Source organism: Rhinolophus sinicus, linkage group LG06 (genome assembly GCF_036562045.2).
Source record: "Rhinolophus sinicus isolate RSC01 linkage group LG06, ASM3656204v1, whole genome shotgun sequence".
Classification (NCBI taxonomy): Eukaryota; Metazoa; Chordata; class Mammalia; order Chiroptera; family Rhinolophidae; genus Rhinolophus; species Rhinolophus sinicus.
Window position 1 is genome coordinate 98062911 of NC_133756.1, and position 17999 is coordinate 98080909.

General features: G+C 34.3%; 1 protein-coding gene across 2 annotated transcripts in view; it reads right to left on the reverse strand.

Moving 5' to 3' along the window:
• Positions 1-17999, reverse strand: part of CNTN5 (contactin 5) — a 1268958-nt gene that overhangs the window by 52211 nt on the left and 1198748 nt on the right. For both annotated transcript variants that reach the window (XM_019741696.2, XM_074335568.1), the window contains one exon: positions 13379-13528. In XM_019741696.2, the coding sequence (XP_019597255.2) occupies positions 13379-13528 (150 nt within the window). The remainder of the gene's footprint in view (positions 1-13378; positions 13529-17999) is intronic.

Genomic DNA, 17999 nt, shown 5'->3' on the forward strand with positions numbered 1-17999 from the left:
CAAGGTTTGCAGATACTCTGGAAAATCCACAGGTTGACATTAGTATTATTGCTTTATGAGAACCCCTCAAGAAGGTCTAATTTAAAGAAACCTTAGCAACACTTCCATTGAGTGAAAATACATTAAAATGAATCAACATTAAAAACAACAACAACAACAGAAACTCTACCAAGAACAAATCTCTCTGCAAATTTCAAAATATATAAGCACCCAGTGAAACTTTTTCAAATAAATAACTATTAAAAGAATAAATGTATCAAAGAAATAAATTTCCCCTTCACTACACCAAACCATAAAATCAGCAGTTGAAAGGGAACATTTTCAAATGAAGAACTGTTAAATGAAGAAAACTATTAAAAGAAATCATTTTCCAGGCTATGAGCCTGCATTAGTAATTTTACACTTCAGTGTTGGCTTTATATCTCAGCATAAAGTTTTTAAACAATATTGATATACTCATAAACAATAAATCCATTCCCATATATTACCTATCTGGATGAAAGGCTATTAATTACTGGTAGATGTTTAAACAGCATTTTATATACCAGAAAAACTTATGCAGAATTTATATTCTGCTAGAAAGGAAAAAAGAAATTTCCTTGGACCAGGAAAGTGGAAGAGAAAAATCTGTAAATATATAATTGGCTCCATTGAAATCAATAAACTTCATTCGGTAGGGTCCAAACTTTAGTGTCCTCCGGCACTTTCCTCCATGAGCACGAGTTCTTTTCTTGCTCATGCACATATAAGAGGATATACATGACAGCAGCAACCAATCTTTCTTTTTTCACAGTTAAATACCAGGGGTGCCAACAAAACGTATACACATGACTTGTATTCATCTTTTGTTATTGGTATATGTTATTACAATTTTAATAGTTTTTTTCCTTTCTTAAAATGCATATACTTTTTTTTTTTGGCACCCTCTGTATATATTAAAGATTACTCATATTTGGAGTTCACTGTCATGAATTCCCTCAGACTTACATGGAATTGGATACCCCTTTGTCTCTCATTCAATAAATCACAAGAAATTCAACTGAGACAAAAGAAAATGACAGTATTACAGCAATAACTGTGAATATGTCCTATTTAAATGAACAGCAAGGAAATCATTTATTGAGCTTTTTGTTGTTAGTCATAATTATTGCTCCATATGAGAACTTGTGACATATCGGTGTGCCCTGACACCACGTCCCCAAGCCACTGTTATATAGTACTAGTTCTAAATTTATTTTTGGTATGGTATGTTAAGGCACACAGAAGGGGAGCAGGTTTAACTGTATGTTAAAGGGTATGATTATAAGGTTCCAAATATTCCCTCAGTGGCTAATCTCAGAGTTTTGAATATAGTGGCAGCAAGTTAATTAGTTAATGTTATGCCATTATGACTTCTCTCAGTACCATTTGTTTTTTAAAAAGTGTACCCCGCATCCCCCACATACAATTCATATTAATGTCTGACAACTGATAGCTAAATAACATTACCAATAATATCGACCAGGGCCACCTACTTTGCCCACTACATTGGAATAACTAAGTTTATACCCTACATTTAGGACTTTGAATCCTTTTCTTTGAGGACACCATTCTGAATTTTGGATCATGAATTTTGTGGAAAGACTAGGCATTGAACATCATTTTCTATTTGATGCAGCCCTCAAACATCATCTAAAAAGAGGACTCTCTAGATGAGAGGTGTAGAGTAGGCTCTGGGGATCTAGTGAGCATCTCTTGAAGCTCATTTAAGAGATAATGAATACAATGAAATACAAGTGACTTTGAAGTCGAAAGCTTTCTTCTAAAGTTTGGCAGTATTGTTCTACAGTCCATTACTGCTTTTGTTTTTTAGAAAACATATTTATATTTCTCAAAAAGTTTTAACTTTTTGAGTAAAAAATTGTTGAAAACTTTGGTGAAAAATTCCACTTTGAGGAACCAAGAAAGCAAAATAAGACTTTTTATGATTTGATTTGTTTTTATATGGTTAATTTCTACGTTGATTATACATAAATGACCAGATTGCATAAAACTCCTTTTATTATTTGAAATCAGTCTTTGAGGTTTTCCTACTGCTGCTAATTTCTTTTCAAGAGAAAATATCCCATATTCACCTTAATGTAAAGAAATAAGAACCTCTTTTTCTCACACTATTTCCAATTTTAATGTATAATAAATGACACAAAAAGAAGCATTATACTTTATTGTGTCTTATAGTATATGTGTATAAACACCAACTGTTTTAAATAAAAAGCTTACTAGATATAATGGGAACTACTAATAGAAAACTTAAGGCTTTAGAGACACAAAAACAACCTAAGTGATCATCAACTGATGAATGGATAAAGAAAATGTGGTATGAAATACTATTCAGCCATAAAAAAAGAAGATAATCCTGCCATTTGGGACAACATGGATGCACCCTGAGGGAATGATACTAAGTGAAATAAGATAGACAGAAAAAGACAAATACTCTATGGTCTCACTTATATGTGGAAGCTAAAGACACCAAATTCATAGAAACAGAGAGTAGATTGGTGGTTGCCAGAGGTGGGGTGTGGGGGGTACAGGAAATGGGTGAAGGTGGTCAGAAGGTATAAACTTCTAGTTGTAAGATGTGGAGATAAGTCATGGAGATGTAATGTATGGCATGGTGAATGTAGTTATCAATACTGTATTGAATATTTGAAAGTTGCTAAGAGAGCAGATCTTAAAAATTCTCGTCACAAGAAAACATATGTGTAACTATGTTTGGTGATGAATGTTAACTAGACTTATTGTGGTGATCATTTCATAATACATAGATCTATTAAATCATTATGTTATACACCTTAAACTAATAAAGCATTATATGCCAAATTATATATCAATAAAACTATAAAAACAAACAAACAAAAAGAAAACTTAAGGCTTTAACAGCTGCAGATAAGGAATTATGTTTTGTTGTCAGGATCACAATGTGTGAAATGGGTACGCTAATTCTAATTGGCTTAAATTTCCTAATTACATGCAGATGATCAGTAGAATCCATGATCATTCATTTCTTTTTCAAGTTGGTGGCACACAGTTATTATCTCTGCAGTCAATGCCTTGGAGACCACTGATTTTAATTATATCCTTTTATTTATAAAACAACATATTCATGATATACAGGGATTTGACTTAATCTTTCAGAGCCCTTCTGGCATAAAAGTTCTATAATTCTTGTTAGAAACAAAATTAACATAATCAAATATCTAATAAATGCTTTCATTGAGTTCGGAGAAATACAGATTTAATTAAAAACCAAATATATTTTCAATGTAATTAATGAAAACCAGATTTAGAATTAAGCAGCTAGATGCTTTTCTCCCACAGTTGTCTACTGATAAATGTCCTGAGCTTATTTGCTTAGAGAATCAAGTTTACATGCATGATTAACAGATTAAACTCTGATTCTCCTGAATTTCTTTCGGAGCAATGTTCTTCCCTGAACAGATAATGTAATGGATACTTTTCCCATAAACTGCAAATGCTTAACTGTCTTAATGCCTTATCTGGCATGTTGAAATGTAGACTTGTTTCTGTTTACCTTGTATGTTGGAAATATTATAAACACTCAGAGTGACAAAAATATAGCGTACTATCTTAGTTTAAGCATGCATAAATTTAGGTGTGAGCCTCAAAGAACTCTAAGTGTAATAGTTTTGCAAAGTCAGTCACACTGACAGCATGCTTTAATTAACATGCAAATTAATTAAATTAACTAAACAGAACACAGGATGAAATAATTTGTCACTCTCTTTTCCCTAAAAATTTGCCAGTATTTATTACAGTAAATGTTTATATGGCTCATTAAATAATATAGTTTTTATTAGAGACCTGGGGAGTCCACTTAATCTAGGAGTTTATGGTAATTCAGCAACTGGTTTGAAAAGAAAGTTACAGAAAACAGAAAGAAGGAGAGGAAGTTGTTTATATAGTAAAGGTGGGAGTTAAGAGGGAAATTTACAAAGCATTTTTTTCCTGCTAGAATTAGAGTGCACAGCACATCAATATTTCAGTTAACTTATTATCATTTAAGCTCACTTTATAGAAAGACTTAAATTTAAGGAGTTTCCAAGATATAAAATACGAGTAGTGTTTTCTAAAGAGTTCAAATAATGCTTTATTCCTATCAATGAGATAGCTAAGGTCAAGATAAAAAATATCAGTAATTTCCAAGAATTCAAATAATGCTTTTATTCCTATCAAAAGGACAGATAAAGTTGTATACACAAATGGTAAAAGTGTTCTTGTGGGAGTGAGAAAGATCTGGGCTTGAATCCCAGTTCTACCATTCTGGCTGGTTGGCTGAAAATATTTATTAACCTCTTTGTCCTTTGGTTGTCTCATTTAGATAATAATAGTACCTATACTTTAAGGTTATTTTCATAATGATCACAGTGCCTGGAACTATAACTTACACATATTACCTAATGTTATTATCTACTTAGATTTGAAAAAGAAAAAGTGGTGAAGTCTTCTGTGGAAAACACTAAAAGTTCAGCATAAATCTATTAACATGCAATTTTTTTTTAAAGATTTTATTGGGGAATATTGGGGAACAGTGTGTTTTTTCAGGACCCATAAGCTCCATGTCAAGTCGTTGTTTTCAATCTAGTTGTGGAGGGCAAAGCTCACTGGCCCATGTGGGAATTCAACCTGCGACCTTGGTATTATGAGCACTGTGCTCTAACCACGGAGCCAACCGGCCACCCCCACATGTGATTTTTTATAAATTTCTTTTTTTATTTTTATTTTTATTTATTTATTTTTTTTAAATTTTGTTTTATTAAATTTATTGGGGTGACAATTGTTAGTAAAATTACATAGATTTCAGGTGTACAATTCTGTATTACATCATCTATAAATCCCATTGTGTGTTCATCACCCAGAGTCAGTTCTCCTTCCATCACCATATATTTGATCCCCCTTACCCTCATCTCCCACCCCCCACCCCCCACCCCCCTTACCCTCTGGTAACCACCAAACCACTGTCTGTGTCTATGAGTTTCTGTTTCTCATTTGTTTGTCTTGTTCTTTTGTTGTTTTTGGTTTATATACCACATATCAGTGAAATCACATGGTTCTCTGTTTTTTTATTTTTCAATTACCATTGACATTCAATATTATGCTAATTTCAGGCATATAGCACAGTGGTTAGATATTTATATAACTTATGAAGTGATCCCCCTCATAAGTCTAGTACCCCCCTAACACCATACATAGTTATTACAATATTATTAACTATATTTCCTATGCTGTACTTAACATCCCATGACTATTTTGTAACAGTCACCCAACCCCCCTCCCATCTGGCAACCATCAGTTTGTTCTACGTATCTATGAGGTGTTTCTGTTTTGTTTGTTTTGTTTTATAGATCCCATATTTAGGTGAAATCATATGGTATTTGTTATTCTCTGACTTATTTTACTTAGCATAATATCCTCTAGGTCCATCCATGTTGTCACAAATGGTCAGATTTCATTCTTTTTATGGCTGAGTAGTATTGCATTGTACATACGAGTATATACCACATCTTCTTTATCAAATCATCTATCGATGGATACTTAGGCTGCTTCCATATCTTGGCTATTGCAAATAATACTGCAATGAACATAGGGATGCATGTATCTTTTTGAATTAGGGTTTTGGATTTCTTCAGATAAATACCCAGAAGAGTGGGACTGCTGGGTCATAAGGTAGCTCTGTATTTAATTTTTTGAGGAACCTCTGTACTGTTTTCCATAGTGGCTGCACCAATTTGCAATCCCACTAAAAGTGCACAAGGGTCCCCTATTCTCCACATCCTCGCCAATACTTTTGTTTGTTGAGTTATGGATGATAGCCATTCTGACAGGTGTGAGGTGATTATCACATTATGGTTTTAATTTGCATTTCTCTGATGATTAGTAACATTGGGCATCTTTTCATATGTCTATTGACCATCTGTATGTCCTCTTTGGAGAAATGTCTATTCAGGTCCTCTGCCCATTTGTTAATCAGATTGTCTGTCCTTTTGGTGTTAAGTTGTATGAGTTCTGTATACATTTTGCATATTAACCCCTATTGGACATATCATTGGTGAATATCTTCTTTTATTCAGTAGGTTATTTTTCCATATTGCTGATGGTTTCATTTGCTATATTCACATGTGATCTTGAATTAGAATGTTCTTTTGGAAATCTTTATATTATTTTGATAGTTCCATGGGAATTACACTTTCAATTTTGGCTCAGCTTGTTTTAATTTGGAAATCTAGGCAATATACCATTTTTGGTTTGCAAAAAAGGTTGCTAAGATATTTTAGAAAATGCAAGATTTCTCTGATTTATGAACTTTCTCATGAATGGCAAGTCACAAACATAGCAGGTGAGTATATACAATAAATGGTGTTTACCTCAACTCATATTCTCTTAACTTTATGCGGGTCCACAAGAAATTATAGAAGCAGAGGATAGGTAAAATAATTTTTGAATGACATTTGTTGATGCATGTGATAAAAAAAAAAAGGACAAGGAAAAGGATGAGAAAGAAGGGTGCGGGGAGGGAAACCCACTTGGGAGGCACCATCTTTGGTGTAAAGTCTGGGTTAGAATTCCCGCTCTATCACTTACTAGGTGACCTTATGCAAGTTTTTAAAATTCTCTAATTCCGTTTTGTGATCTGTAACATAAAGACAAACATTTCTTGCTTTAGATGGTTAATATGAAAAATAAATGAAAGAATAAAGGGCAAGTGCTTAGCACAGGGCCTGGACCATGGTTTGTGATTTATGACTGGTATATGCTATTATGGGGACTAGGAAAGTAGAAGAAGTTTAACTTGAGTGTCTCACATTTGCTCCTGGGTTGACAACCTCTCGTTGTCCATTTATCCTTCATGATGAAATCTTCTACTATTCTTCTGTCACTTTGTTATTTATATCAGGAAAAGACACACCTAACAATTAGTCAGGTTTCTTTTAGAAAAGCATTAGTGAAAATTACCATCTTTACTTGCAAAGTGCCTCTGAAACTGAAGATCTTTATTTATTTATCTTTTTGTATACATTTTGGAGAAAAGACTTGCCTGGAAAAAAGTGGTTTCATGATTTAAAAGTAGTGTCTGCTATATGAGCCATACTATGATCTTCTTTTTTCCTAATTATTGAGATTTGGTCTAGAGTTCTGTTGCTTGCCATGATTTTTGCCTTCTCTTAATGTTACTAAGAACCATTTCTTTTATTTAATATACTTAAATTACTCATTGGGTTGAAGAAAGCTATAATGTTCATTTAATAATATTTTCTTTTGGAATTCCCCAATTATTTCAGCTGAATGCTTTATAATTTTTTTATGTAATATTTCCTTAGAAACAGACTGGAGAACTTTTAAAAATCCCATAGCCTTATGCCTTTTCTCTGCACATACCAGCACCTGACAACTCTAGTTTCAATTTCCCCCTATAAATAATTCTGCCTGAGTCCTATTTAGTGTGGCCTTTAAAGTTCCATTAAATGTCATTTACAAGGCAAATCTACATACCCCCAGAGAAAACGAATTCAACCCTATATCATATTATAATAGTATTTAATTGTGTTCCTTCTATAACTTTTGAACTCAGTGAAATTTTCCTAGTAATTATCATGGACAAGAAATGTGAAGATACAAATATGAACAAAGCAAGCTCCTTTCAGAAAAAGGAAGATAACATACAACTAAAGAAATTGTGAAATTGTAGTAGGAACTTAAATGAGTTTTTTGGTACTTGAGTCACATGTAACCTCAGATGCTAAAGTGAGGTGGGCTAGAGAAAAACCACAGAACTGCTAAGATAGAGAGAAACAAAATTTCATGACCCTTTCTCATTAACCTCCCAGTTCATATATATATATATATATATATATATATATATATATATATATATACATATATATATATATATATATATATATATATATATATATATATATATATGGGGGGAGAGAGAGAGAGAGAGATTTTAGCTCAAAGAATGTTTTGAAAGAAGGTTGTCTGTCAGCTTAACAGATGGATGTGCTGTGGCATCTCCCTCTACCACTGTTTGTCAATAGAAGAGAAGTGGGAATGTTATTTCCTTCTCAAGCTAAGTGAGAAGAGGAGCAAAACAGCTGCTTCAGAGAGTACAGATGCTTACTCCTCACATACTAGCAAGATGCCATTGAGCTTGAGAATTTTGTATGATAGCCCAGCGCCACACAATGCTACTAGAGCACAGAGCAAAATAATGTTTGAGAATACTTCGTATTCCTAGAGTTTGGCAGGACAGGGATGTGAAGTGATTACTGTGGGCCACGGACGCTATGGGAGGTGGGCTTGAATAGGCTTGTTGGAATCACACCCAGTAGGGCTACCTGCTAGGGGACAGGAGAGTCTCTAAAGAACCCAATGCACCCTCCAAGAAAGAAGCATCAGGTGGACAAATGCCATCACGAGGAGCACTCAATGCCCATGTGAAAACTGCAAATTATACCACCTAAGTAGTTCTTCCTCTTCTTTTTGTTTTGGGAAGTGCCCAGAGTAGCAGTTAGTCGGAAGGTCGGGGAAGGAAATGGAAAGAAGAAAACCAAAGATCAATACCCTGGTGTCAAGCCTGTGCTGGGATGAAGGGAGAAAAATATGGAATTGGAAGTGAGATTAAAGTTTTTATTTAAATGCAAATGGAATTTTCTTACACCTGAGAAAGGACAGCCCTAATACCTAAATGTGTCTTGGACAGAATTAAGGCTGAAGCCAGAAATCAGACGGAGCATTTTGGAGAGCAGTGGTGACAGAAAAAGAAAACCATTTTGTTTAAACTGGAGAGTTCAATCTGTTTAGTAAACCAGTTATACTGTGATATATTGAAGAAAGTGCTAAGGCTAGGAAAGGATTTTCTTCTGTTTGTTTAGTTGACATTCATATTTATCTGGTTGAGCATTAGTCTCTTAACTGCAGAAAAAATATTTTCCCTTTTGTGGCTAGAAATATGTATGTGATATTTTCTATTTCAGTGTCAAAAGGGAATGGCAGGACAGAATACAGTGTACTACACAACTGCAAAACTAGTTGAATGTGGAGCAAGCTTTTGTAGTATGGTCTTTCATTTGACACTTCTTCCCCCCACCCCCCCTTGCTCTTTTCATCTTAACTATGCTATAAGAAGCACAGAAAATGTGTACATGTTGGGACAATATCACAACCCACTTGGAGACTGAGACCTGGTTAGATAGGAAAGGCAGCATGTAAAGGCCAGACATAGAGGATGAGGGGATTTAGAGAGAAGTATGCAGGGTACTATGCTCCAGTCTGAAATGTTCTCTTGACTCCCAAGCTGTTCAGGTGGGTTGAGTAGCAGGGTCTAATGGCACACAGTCTGCAGCAGAGACTTCTCAATGGGAGAGCATTTTGGAGGAGCTAGCTGCAAGCCAAGAGACCGGATGGCTCTAGCTGTATCAATAGACACATGTTTAACCTGAAAATGTTTCTTCAATATGAAAAAAGCAACTTATGCATGATTACTGTGGTTGAAAACTCCACTTAATAAAGTTATACCTCAATAACATTAATGATAGTGATAATAACAATAATAAATGGCTAACATTAAGCATTCACTTTGTGCCAGACACTATGCTATGCTCTTTACACATATTATCTTATTTAATACAATGATTCAAAGGAGGAGGTAGTGATATTATCCCTATTTTATAAGTGAGACAATTGAGTCTTGAAAATATGTACGTATCTTATGTATGTTCACTGCTAGTATGTGGCAAAGAACATTAATCCAGATCTGCCTAACTCCAAATATTAAGCTCTTAATTACAGATAGGAGGTAGAATCATATATGTATATATATATCAAATTACAATAGAAAATTATATACATATATGGAAGGTAGGGTCATATATATATGAAATAAAGACATTTGAAATAAAGAAACTGCAAATGTTGAGATTTATACTAAGAGCTTTGATAATAATAAAAATTTTATGCTATAGAAAATACCAAAGGTTTCTAAATTATTATAATTATCTCTATCTTTTCTCCTTTTCATTTATCTTTCAACAATTATTGTTAAAAATATGTAACTTATACAATGTTAAAGTTTAATTAAATGCTGTACTCATTTTCTACACATTTTTTTCATTTCTACCATAGCATATATTTCAAATTCATTTCCTAAAATGTGATTTTCTCTCTTGAGTGTCATCTTTTTAAATAATAGAGAAAACATTTCCATTACACAACCCAGATTTATACACTGTTTTGATGATGAAACACATTGCCAAAATTAAACACAGGCATCTATCTATCTATCTATCTATCTATCTATCTATCTATCTATCTATCTATCATCTATCTATCTAAAACTTATGATAAAATTGTACTATAAATAAATAAATGTAAATGTACATTAAACTAAAGATATATTTGTATTCCTATTTTGACATCTTAATAACAAAAATTCAATTTATCTTATATTTATTGTCTACTAACAGTATTTTGATGACTTGAAAATTCTAAATATATCTTAGAGGAAATTTCAGAGAAAAATTGACTTTTTGGTTTGTGGGAAAGGTACAATGCTAAGGTAAAAGTGCTTTACTATTGCTGCTTTGGGACTTAGACTATTCTAGTAAATAAGAGAATTTTAAAGGGACATAAAAGATTCAACTTAACATCCCAAATGTGAGACCTTTTCTTTTCCAAGCAGCTCCATTGATTTTCAAAGTTTACTTGGTCCATTAGAAGAGGTCATCTTTTAAAATACAGGACATGTACTTAATAGAGACAGAGCATGTAGCTTGAGAGGACGTCTCAGGATATTGGTGTCTGTTTTAATCTGTGCTGCCTGACAAAACAGGCACAGAGGTCAGCCCTTGGTTCAACACTATGATTAGTAGCGCTAACCCTAGGTGGTACTAACGCACAAGAAACATAAAGTAGGCTGTACAAGCTTTCCTCAATTTGCTTTCAAAGTAGAGTATTCCATGCATTTTTCATGCTATTTCTCTTCTCTTCAATAAGATTTTAATGGGCTAAAGTATGTCCTCTATATAGAACCTGAAAAAATAGAGAGATAGGAGCTGTATGATTGAGGTAGATGCAGAAATAGATGAGGGAGAAATCTTTTAAAATGCATCATCTGAGTACATTTTAGCTGGAAAAGTAAAGTGTTTTTACTAAAATGCTTTTTTAATAGCATGGGGAGATTTATCTTCTCTCCCAAAAGGATTCTTCATCCCAAAAGGATTATTTAGTTTTGAAATAAATATTTGTAGAGTCTTTGAATTAGGCAGTAATCTTTGCTTTTGTTTAAACACAATTAACAACATGCAAAATAAGACAGTGTGTTTGAGAAAATATGTGTGCATAAATACTAATATTGGCAGTTATTTCAATATCTACACCATGATTACATAAAATGAGGAACAACTACCCTGTTATGCTCTTAATTAATGAACACCTGTACACTGCAAAAGCTGGCTGATTTTATGAATGCATGAAAATTTAACCAGGAACTAATATTGATTTAAAACTTGCACTTCTGAAAAAGTTCAGAAAGAACAAACTGTAATAGGCAAATCACAAAAGCAGAAAAGTTGGATTTTCTGTGAATGAATCTTTTTCCAACAAATTTAGGCTACTTTGTCTTTTATTTTCTAGGTGCTTAATTTTTATATGGAAATAATTTGAACATCTTTTGTATGGTTAGTCACATTTAATGCAATGAGTTGAACGTTTTGGATTGTTTTGTTTTTTTCTTTTTTTAAAAAGAACCAGCGTATTTTACAGAAACTCTTTTGTTAAAGGCCCAGACCTAGTGTGTTTTAGAAAAATAACCCTTTTGATAGTTTATTTTAATTATTATGAGCTTTGTTCAATTTGTGAGAAGTCACAAATCACATTTTTGGTCCAGTTCTATAATGCAAAATGCCCAAAGTTAATTCTTAGTCTTCTATGTATACATGTCTCTGATCCAGGTACTGATATGCATAAGGAGGGCATATAAAGGAAAAAAAGGAATATTTAATCTTTCAACAAAGACATATGGAGTACTAATACCTGATTCTGTTTAGGTGTTAAAGTTAGAACAGTGAACAAATAAGAAAAAAATCCTCATTCATATAGTTTTATTCTACTGGTTATTGAGATTCATGTGTTATCATGGAGTATAAAGACATTAAAATTTGTTTTTGGCCTCCCAGTATCTGCAATCTACCCCACCCCAATTTCTCCATTGTTTTCCAATTGTTCTCATCAACATTATTGACATTTGTGTTTGCCTAAACTAATATCTTACCAGATATTTTTTACATCCAAGTTTATAAGGACATAAAATATTAATTTCAAGAAGACCCTGTCCAAAGTAATCAAAGCTCTACTAAAAAATGTTCTTTATTCTGCTTCAACCAGGTGATCAGCAGGATATCTTTTCTAATTTTTAAAAATATTTTTCTTTTCCCAATTAAATTTATTGGGGTGATATTAGTTAATAAAATTATATAGGTTTCAAGTATACATTTCTATAATGCCTCATCTATATATTGCATTGTGTGCTCACCAATGAAAGTCAAATCTTTCCTCACTGTATATTTGACCCCCTTTACCCATCTCTACCTACACCCTCTCCAGTTACCCTCTGGTAACCACTAAACTTTTGTCTGTGTCTATGAGTTTTTACTTGTTTGTTAGTCTTGTTCATTTGTTGCTTTCAGTTTTATATCCTGCAAGATACCTTTAATTTTTTTTTAAAATAAAGCTGTTAATTCCCCTTATGTGGTCATTAGAAACATTTTATCAGAGATACCTCATTCAAAAGACCAGAAGAATGCTGTGTTTTCTAAATCAGGAAGCAGATGGGTATTTATTTTACACAGATGTCAAAAAGGCAATGAGTTAAGACTGACTTTGCCAACTGTAATTTATACGAGATCAGACAGTGAAGGGCAACATAAAGAGTTTTAAGGAAGTATGCTACAATTAAAATTAATTCTTATAACTGGATAAAAATAGGATGAACCAATCTATTCTGAATTTTATAGATTTACTATATTGAATGAGTATATAATCAGAAGAAAATACGACTTCAATTTCATTGTAACTTGATGATGGCTGCAAGGGTTGGGGGGACACTGAAGTATCTATACACCTTTATTTGTGGAAACAAGGAGAAGAAGTTCTGAAAACAAATAAAGTGAAATAATTGTTTGAAAGAACATGCTTTTATGATGTCTAGGTAAATGAATCAGGAAAAAAATTTACACTAAAGGATGTAATCATGGTTAATTCAACTTGCTTTCAAAGTGACAGAGGCATAGCAAATAGAATTCTGACTCTGGAACCTTCTTACCTGCTTCATTTGTGCGGATCATTCGAGATGGAGTGCTTGGATCTCCAGTCCCAATTGGATTGGTGGCAACCACTCTAAATTCATATTCCACCCAGGGGTTCAAGTCCACTGCCATGGCTGACTCCATGTCCCCTGTTATGATTTCTGGGACTATGGAGAGACAGGAGATTTCATGTCATTAGGAGGACTGGAAAATGGTTACAAATGTCAATTAAGGACATTACAGGCACTAACAGTATCAGCAGGCAGTTGCATGCTTCCTTATTACACATGGCCATGGTGTCACTTCTGGTCTCATTAGTAAAATCAAAATTAATCTTCAGGAAGTAAGCACTAGCACATGTCAAAGTTTGCTGTACTTAATTAGAATCCTTTCATCTCATCTTTATACATGAATTGCTGTAACATAACTTGCCATTATCTACACTAAAAATCATTTTGTCAACCCCTCAGCACCACATAAAAGGCCAACTAATGCTATAATTTAAGCAAATAGTTTTTCTTAAATTTCTAGGGAAATTTCTTGAGCTATTTGTCTCTCCCAGTTCTGGCAAACATGCTTAGCCACTGGCAGTTCCAAGCAGGAGATTAACAATACATTTCTCTAATGAAAAATTCCAGTTTGTGGGATCTAAGCGGAACTTGCCTTGGAGTGACTTTCGTACTACATTTAGATTTTATTAAACCATAAAATTGTTTGTCAATATTATTACCACATAGTAAAATATTTTTTTACATGGTATGTATGTTTTATTTGAGATTGCTTTTCTTGTTCACTCTGCTGTCTCGGAAATATTTCTGGAAGAACATTTTTTACTCGAGTGAAAATGAGGAAAGAGGAGGACCTCCCTTACGATGTACAAAAACCCTCTGGATTCATATCAGTCCTGAATTTCTATTTAAGCATGGGCGGGGGCTGGGTAGCTCTTGATTTGATGACTTAGGGCAGTTTTGCTATGACAAGGTAGAATTAAGTGCGTTTGGATTTCCCATGAAAATCTCTCTTGAAACGTATCAAGAGAATTTTATCAAATAATCAGCTCTGTGAAAGGTGAATAACCAGAGCATAGGTAGTGTGGGCCGCCTGACAAATCTCGCCCTGCACAGCTGATTTTCTTTTTTGGCGCAGTGAAATGAAGACCTGGAAAAAAGTCTGTCCTCTCTTATTGAACTGGTAACTGAGCAATATCTTTGGAGTCTGAGATGGGGGGAAAAGGTCACTGCACTCTTCAGTCCATAACTTGCTAAAATGCTGAGCTGTGCCTGCCAAACATAAAGGGAACAAGAGATCCCCAGACACTCAGCCCTCCCTAGCTCCTAACCTACCCTGTATCACCGAAACTTGCCTTGGTTCCATCAGGACTCACCTCACTTTTTTCATTTACTTCTATTTATGTCCGTCCCTTCAACTCCAGACTTCGAGGTCATCCTTCATCCCTTTTATTTTAATCCCCATAGAATTTTGCTCATTTCCTTTTCGGTCCCAGTTCCCATCCTTTCCTACTCTTTGAAATCCTTTTAGTGCGACGTTTGGAATTCATAATCCATTGTTAGCCAAATCCCCTGTATACGCATAGTCTCTCTGAACATTCTTCCAAGGAATAGAACCCTGAATCCCCTCTGAGGAAACTTTATGCCTTTCAAGAGGTGCCCCTCTTAAAATACTGTAGACAAGAATAACCAGTTCATCTGTGTTGTGTCTCTCTTCCCCCCACACTCCCAGCCAAATGTTTCTAATGGATTTTTCTTTTTCCATCAGCATACAAGGATGCAGGTATTTTCCCCACCAAAACCAAACCAAAACCAAACAAACAAAATTCTCTCAAAATCTCTCTTTCTAATCTTCACCTAGTTTCTACGTTTCTTTTATAGCAAAACTTCTTGAGGGTTGCTATTTCTTGCCGTTTCCAATTATTTTCCTTCCATTCTCTCTTGAGCCCACTCCAACCAGGCTTTTGCCTCTGCCTTCCACCATGACTGCTCCTGTCAAACAATGGTTTCTATTACTAAAATCCTATGGTCTGGTCTCTGTTCCTCATTTTACCAGACCTAACAGCATCCTTTGACACAGTTGATAAGTATCTTCTGTTTTTCAATACTTTTCAAAATTTAACGTCTGTTTTTCTCCTACCTGACTATTCTTATCTGTATCCTTTGTTGTTGTTTTTTTTCTTCTTCCACATGCACCCAGTTCTATTAACTCTTTCTTATTTTGTTACTCCATGGTGATTTAATGCAGTCTCATGGTTTTAAGTACCCTCTGTATGCTGATGACTCCAATATTTTCAGCCATGTACCTCTTCCCTAAACTACAGGCTCATATGTCCAATGGCTTATAGACATTTCTATTTGGATAAGGCTCTCAGTCTTAAATTACCCCGCCTACTTCTGTAGTATTCCTTATTCAGCATATGACAATTGCATTCTTATAGATGTTGTAGCCAAAACCGTGGGGTCATCCTGAATTCCTTTTATTTTCCCCTGTCCTGCTCCAATCCATAAGGAAATTATGATATTTTTGACTTCAAAATATGTTGATTTCTCCACTTCCTTTTGCAGCAAAACTTCTTAAAAAGTGGTCTATATTATTTTTTCTTCCAATATCTCTTGAACCCATTTTTTTGGTGAGACTTTAGTCCTTACTATTTTATTAACACTGCTATTGTCAAGGTCACCAATGATTTCCATGCTGCTAAAATCAATTCTCAGTCATCATTGTCATCATATTTGACATATCAGAAGTATTTGACACAGTTTATTGCTTTCTCTTCCTTGATAGACTTTATTCTTTTGTCTTCCAGGATATCACATTGCACTGGTTTTCTTTTTAACTAAATGGTTGCTTCCCCTCTGTATTGTTTGGCTAGTTACTTTTCTCCACAACTTCTTACTATTTGAATGCTCCAGGTTTGATTTTTATACCCTTCTTTATTTTATACTTATACACTTGGGTATATCATAGTCTTGTGGTTTCAAATGCTACTTATATGTGAATAATGCCCTAGTTTATATCTTTATTCTAAACCTTTCTCTTAAACTCTACTCTCATATATCTGATTACCTACTTCATATTCTTAGAGGCCCCATCTCCACATACAGTCACACTGTGCATTTAGGGCTTCAAAATTTGAATTTGAAGGGAGCACAATACAGTCCATAGCAGGCAGGTGGCAATTAATTAACTAATTAACCAATTAATTAAAAAATCTTTCAATTATAGTTGACATGCAATATATTAATAAGTGATTAGATATTTTATCACTTACAAAGTGATCACCCTGATAAGTCTACTACCCATCTGATACCATACATAGTTATTACAATATGATCACTGTATTCCCTAAGCTGTACTTTACATCCCTGTCACTATTTTTATAACTGGCAATTTGTACTTCTTAATGCCTTCCCCTTTTCACCCATCTGCCACCCCTTTTCCATCTGGCAACCATCAGTTTGTTCTGTATATCTATAAGTCTGTTTCTGTTTTGTTTGTTCATTTATTGTTTTTTAGATTCTACATATAGGTAAAATCACATGGTATTTGTCTTTCTCTGTTTGACTTATTTCACTTAGCATAATATCTTCTAGGTCCATGCATGTTGTCACAAATAGCAAGATTTCATTCTTTTTCGTGGCTAAGTAATATTCCATTGTATATATACATGTATATCACCTCTTCTTTATTCATTCGGCTATCAATGGACACAGGTTGCTTTTATATCTGGGCTATTGTAAATAATTTCACAATGAACATAGGAGTGCATATGTCTTTTTGGATTAGTGTTTTGGGTTTCTTCAGATATAAACCCAGAAGTATAATTCCTGGGTCATATGGTAGTTCTACTTTTAATTTTTTGAAGAACCTCCATACTGTTTTCCATAGTTGCTATATCAATTTGCAATCCCATCTACACTTCACAAGAGCTCCCTTGCAATAGGCAGGTTACAATTTAAAATAGAGTGGTCAGGATAAGCCTCACTGAGAAGGTATACTTGAATAAACTTTTGAAGAAAGTGTGGGTTTAGATATGCCAATATCTGGGGGAAAGCATCCCCAGTTGAAGGAACAACTAGTGCCAAGGCATTAGGAGCATTATATGCAGGAGCATGAGAAGACCGGTGAGTAAGGAGCAGAGTTAGCTTTCAGAAGAATTGTTGAAGATGAGTTTAGAAATAGAATGGCAGGACTGAGTCATAAACAACTTCGGCTTTCATCCTGAAAGAAATGGAAAGCCATTGGAGGATGGATATTCTGTCTTATCTTTTAGCACAGTAATTCAAGCTATTTTAAAAATAGGAAGCAATTAAGGTTAAATAAAGTCAGAAGGGTGGGGCCCTGATCTGATAGAGTTAGTGACCTTACAATGGAGAGCTGGATTCCTTTCTCTCTGCCATGTGAGGACACAGTGGACACAATGCTATTATCTGCAAATCAGGAGAAGAGTTCTCATCAGGAGTAGAATTGAATTGGCTGACACCTAGATCCTGGAATTCCCAGCCTCCAGAACAGAACATTCTGCATCAGAGAGAACACACAGCAACTAAAGACAGTGGAGGGTCCCATGTTGGTTACAGGAGAGAAACTTGTTAAAATGTTATTCTCAATAAAAGAATTGCATCT